This window comes from Apis dorsata, unplaced genomic scaffold, assembly GCF_000469605.1.
Source record: "Apis dorsata unplaced genomic scaffold, Apis dorsata 1.3 scaffold_1, whole genome shotgun sequence".
Classification (NCBI taxonomy): Eukaryota; Metazoa; Arthropoda; class Insecta; order Hymenoptera; family Apidae; genus Apis; species Apis dorsata.
Genome location: NW_006263304.1, coordinates 972767 through 978262, shown reverse-complemented (window position 1 = coordinate 978262; position 5496 = coordinate 972767). Strand labels below are relative to the sequence as shown.

General features: G+C 40.4%; 1 protein-coding gene across 1 annotated transcript in view; it reads right to left on the bottom strand.

Annotated features, from left to right (window-relative positions):
- The window catches only part of LOC102676208 (diacylglycerol O-acyltransferase 1-like), a gene marked incomplete at its 3' end in the record, with an annotated part of 82856 nt that overhangs the window by 40653 nt on the left and 36707 nt on the right, over positions 1 to 5496 (bottom strand). The window contains exon 5 of the mRNA XM_006607104.2: positions 1506 to 1614. Within this exon, the coding sequence (XP_006607167.1) occupies positions 1506 to 1614 (109 nt within the window). The remainder of the gene's footprint in view (positions 1 to 1505; positions 1615 to 5496) is intronic.

Below are 5496 nucleotides of genomic sequence, written 5' to 3'. Positions count from 1 at the left end.
AAAAAAAAAAAATATTTTCAAAGTGTATTCAGGGAAGGAAATATGGGATATAAAAATATCATGATTGAACTGTAATCCGCCAAACAAATGAAATTTTGTTTTCCTGCTAATTTAAACTTCAAACTTCACCGGCATAATCGAACAATCGATCGAGTCGTAGATCAATCGTTGCCTCCCCTGTGTAATTGCATTCGTGTGCACGATGACACTCGACCGTCAGATCTCACGGATCACCGTGCGTATTGCATTTAAATAGAATTTTTGATACCCCGCTACAACGCCTCGTCGCGTAACGAGAATCGAAGCATCGTGCCGACATCGTGTAGAATCGAAGGTAGACACGACTGATCAAAATCGGCCGAAAATTAAAAATATCGCGTTAATGAGCGCGAATCACCGATATGTTTATCTCGTTAATCGACCTAATATTGGCGAGATTGGTGAGAGCGAAAATACGAAAATAAAAATGGTAAACATGGCGACAGGCGAGACAATGGATTCGATTTACATCGGTCGAGATAATTGAAAAAGAAAGAAAGAAAGAAAGAAAGAAAGAAAAGGAAGGAAGGCCAAAGAGAAAGAGAGAGAAAGACATTCGAAAAGCAGACAGCTATACGATCTAAATAGCATTCTTTTGCGTAACTTTTGCAATGGCAACGAATTAAACGGCATGATTACAACACTAACGTCGTATATACGGTAGCGTTTCGATAATTAAACAGCTCAACGGACACCAATATCGCGTGAAAAGAGAAACGATGCTCGAAATTCACGGAATGCTATAAAGTTTCATTAAAGCTGAAAGTTTCGATTCGACATTCCTTCCTTTGTACGTCCCCCGATTCCCTAAGCTTTTGCATTTTTGCAACTCGCGCAGACGGAATAATTCAAAATTGTTCGCCCGTAACCATACGAGCTATGCACTCGTAAATGGACTTAGAAATTTTCCACACGTGGCTAAAAGTGTAATATTCGCTTGTGAAACACTTGCCTTCTTCTCCCTACGATTCTCTCTATACGTCACTTCTCTATACGTGTTGTTATCGTTTCTTTTGTCAAAGAAAAAAAAAGTACGCGAAAAGCAGTTCGATCAAAAACGTTTAAACAACAATTTAAATACGACATCGAAAAAAAAAATTACAAAAATTTTGCAATTAATTTCGTTTCTATCAGAAAAAAGAAAATGATTCGTATTATCGCGAAACAACTAAAACATAATAAAACGAAAGAAATATCCGTTGAATTCGTCGTCACGATTTTCTAAAATTTAGAATCAACGCTTCGAGAAATAATTTCCATTCCAAATGGTCTCTATATCATCTTATCCAGAAAGCAGAAACGTCGTTACGCCACGCGAAGACACCGTCACGATGTCGTACATCCCCCTCCCTCTCCAATATTTTATTTCGATAGGTCGCCATCGTGCACGCGCGATACGTGGGTGCGAGCATGTAGACGGGATCGAGCATCGCGTTGAATGAAATGATACGTAAAATGGCGCTTACACAGGCTGAATCCGGAATCCTTCACGTGGATGACCACCATCGGCATCAGTACCATCACGATGAGGTTTACGATGTGGAACACCATTCCTGGCCCGTGAGCTATGATATCCTGCGGCACAAAATAGAGAGGTACAAGTTACGAGCGGAAGTCGGTTGCAGGGAGCGCGTGGCACATGAAACCAGGGTAGGAAAGGGGAAGAGGTGGAGGACAGGCACTAAAGCGGGGGAGGAAGGAGGGGGCGGGGTGTGCTTGAACGCGGCATCCTCGTCCTCGGCGGCGCGGAGGGGGGTGATGGTGACCGGAGAACGTTCAGCTTCTCAAAATACGAAAGCTGAAACGCAGTCCGTTGAACTACCGAAAGTCGTTTATTATCCATGCAGAGGCTCCGTATCCGGCCACGTCTGTTGCAAAATCCACTGCCAAGCGGAACGATCTCGCTTGTCCTGCAAGAACTTGGTTATTTAAATATCGCGTTGCGATACGGCCTAGGATCCACGAATTAAAGGGGACGTTTGCTCCACGTTTGTCTTGCGTCACGCTAATACGTCACGTGTTAGATCGATTTCTATCTATCGATCGAATTTGTCGTCCCTTCGATTCGATTTATCTTTCGTTTTCTTTTCTTTTTTTTTTTGTCATGCCGTGAAAAAATTGACAATAATTAAATCGACAAAAAGAAAAAAATATTATACGTTATTGTTGCCGGACGAGCATTTCGAATTATTCGACCACCGTTGTACGCGGATTATTCTCCATTCGACTAGTAGTAAATCGTAACGAGATATCACTTATTCAACTCATGCAGCGCGATAAAAAATGAAATGACAGCCGGGCCCAGGGTTAATTATTTAAACTCATCGTCCCTCCCCTTCCCAATTTTAATACGCGCCTACTACTACGCGGGATTACGCGTTCACACAAAATATACAGCGGTAAAAACGAAACCGTGCCAGTGATGAAACATTTTCATCTGATATAAAATATTCCGCGGCACGCTTCCGCGTTATATTTTCCGTTGTCAGCCTTAGCGCCGTTCGCTCAGCGCCGTTGAACCCGCTCTCGAAAGGAAGATTGTGAAAAAAAAAGAAAAAAAAAAGGAAAAGGGGAAAATAGAAAAAAGAGAGAAAATAAAAACAACCATTCATTACATTCATCCCCCCTCCCCCATTATTTATACGCAGCGAAACTTTATTTAAGCAAGTAAGACAATGACAAGAATTTTCCACGAATGTTGCCACTTTCGAAAGAGACGAAAGATTCTCGATCGTCCGATTTCTTCGAGATGAATCTTCTAGCTCCGTCGTCTACTTACGAGTTTGCATCGATCCTTCGAGTTTTATGAAACCTTGCATCCAATTGGATCCAAACTGAAAGGGTATTTGTCCGCAACTAAAGCAACGGCAACCGGGTATGTCGAGGCAAATATTTACGAAGCGCTTGACCCAATTACGGTGGGACAAAAGAATACCATGAATTTGAAGCGAGGTCCGGCAAATTGCACAACTGAAACATTCACGCGGGTGCAACGGGAACACGAAAATCCCCTCTTCCTCGTTCGTCTTCGCCGGGTGCAAAGAGAGAGAACGAGGGGATTGAACGAGGCAAGCATAATAATTGGCCACGCGAGGAGCGACGAAGAGAGAGAACCCCTCCTCTCTTGTCCCTTTGATTGCGATCACGGGACGATCACGGGGTGATAGAAAGGTATTAACAGGAAATGGAATTCCGGCTGATCGAATTAACAGGACATGTTAATCGAGACAAATGGATCTATCGAGATAATCAGCCGAGGTAAAAGCCATGCTAATACTCGCCCCGTAAAACCGTGACATTACTTACGACGCGTCCGCCACTCTCGACGTTAATAAAATGCGGCCATTTGCATTTTAATTAGTAGCACGCTTCGATCTTTCGTGTTATTTTTTTTCCCATCTCTCTCCCCTCCCTCTCTCTCTCCCCTTCTTTCTTTTCTTTTTTTAATCTATTCTCCTTCTTCTTCCCTATTCCCTATTTTTTTATCCCCTTTCCATATTTCCTTTTGTTTTCATATCGTATCCTTCTCCCTCATATATGTATATATATAATATATATATATATTATGCGCGATACGTTTCACAAGCTTGATAGAGAGACTGATCCCTGGAAAATTGATAGGAGGGCGTAGGACAGGGTTGAAAATTGCACCGCCTGGCTCCCTGTTAGTTTTGGGGATTAATTTGTCATGTATTATTCATACACACAGGGTGATTATTCGTATCGTCAAATTATTCATACTATGTTGTTCCCGTGCGATCGTCATTAGTCAAATTATTACTCGATTAGCGGCCGACGATTAATCAGGCTATGGTAATTATCAAGTTCAGCAAGGTGGCCATTGCTACATTGGTACTGGTTCGACCCAGCCAGGAAATTAGCTCCCAGAAGAATGTAATTTCGCCCGTTGACTCGGCGCGATATACCAATTACACGTTAAAATGTATCGTTTCCAAACCAATCGTACGTATGTTCGACAAAATTTAATTAAACTATACGCGTATCTCATATAAAACGTAAATTTAATCGTTGGAGAGGAAGGCGAGAGGTGGGAACGATTGCGGGAAACAACTTTTGACCGTGTTTCCCCGTGTAAACCCGCGATTGTCTCCATGATAATCGTATAACAACCGGTAATATTCGGTTTGCAATTTGTTAACGTATCGCAAATACGCAAGATTATTTAATTGTTAATGAAACTCACCCGATATAAAGTTGTCGAATAACAGGAATCGAGATGTTGAACGCAGATATGGAAATGTATAACGAGATATTAAACTTGGACACGCGAAAATACATTGTAATTAGCGACACAGAGCGACGACGCGACCGCTCGAAGCGAAATCCGAATGACGACTGATTTTAAAACTGGTTTAAGCTAGAAAGGTTACGGAGAAATATTGGGAATTGCGTCGAAGGTTAATACCGATAATACAAATTCGTAAACACACATTCGTTTACATCGAACGCACCGTTCTGTTTTCACTTTATAATATATATTGTAGATATTATTTGATAGATTATTTAATTATCGCGCTATTTATAATACATAATACGCAATATTATATATTGATACATAATATATGAGTATATAAAAATATGAAATTTTATATACTTTTTATATATCCAGTTTTGTGAATATATAAAGAATATTTCTTTCCAATAATATTTAATTGTATTTTTTCGTACGACACCGATACTATTTTTTATCAATGTTTTTTAGAAGAAAAAAAATTTTTATATATCTATAAAATTCGTACAAAACCGATACAAATTTATTAAATTTAATCTATTTAAAATAATTTTATAAATTCTTTTTTTCTGCATTTAAATCCTATTCCATGTATCATTAGTAATTTAAATAATCCTTTCACGTACAAGATCCAGGAACATATCGAGGGATATATTATATATGCACCGAATATTGTACGTATATACATTCAATATCGCTAAATTTCAGCTACCAAATATCCGTATAATTGAGGCGGTAAATCAATTACTCGGCGCAAATTTAACCAAATTTTTTCCTCCCTTCTCCCAACAATGAAGCCTAACGACGAGCCAGGTGAACCGAGGGTCAGTTTTTCGAAATTCGTGGAAAATTTAGATTCACGAGGACAGATTGCTCCTTCACGTTGATCGATGCACACACGATGCGGTCCCCGTGCGGAGGACTTGGCAATGTTTACGCTAACACGATGGCAGACGTGTATTTGCGTCATCGCCAAGGGGAATATACGATATAAGGTATATAGACGTTATCCAGAGCATCGCTAATTCGCCTCGACACGGGTAAGAGAGAGAGAGAGAGAGAGAGAGAGAGGAAGAGAGGAGAGGATGGAAGTCACGCTTTGCAACGTTACGCTAGGCCGATCATCGAAACCACGATGAGCGTATCAATGGCTGGTTTGATCATCTTTATGACTTCGCGATAAGAGAACGGATTTCGTGTTAAAC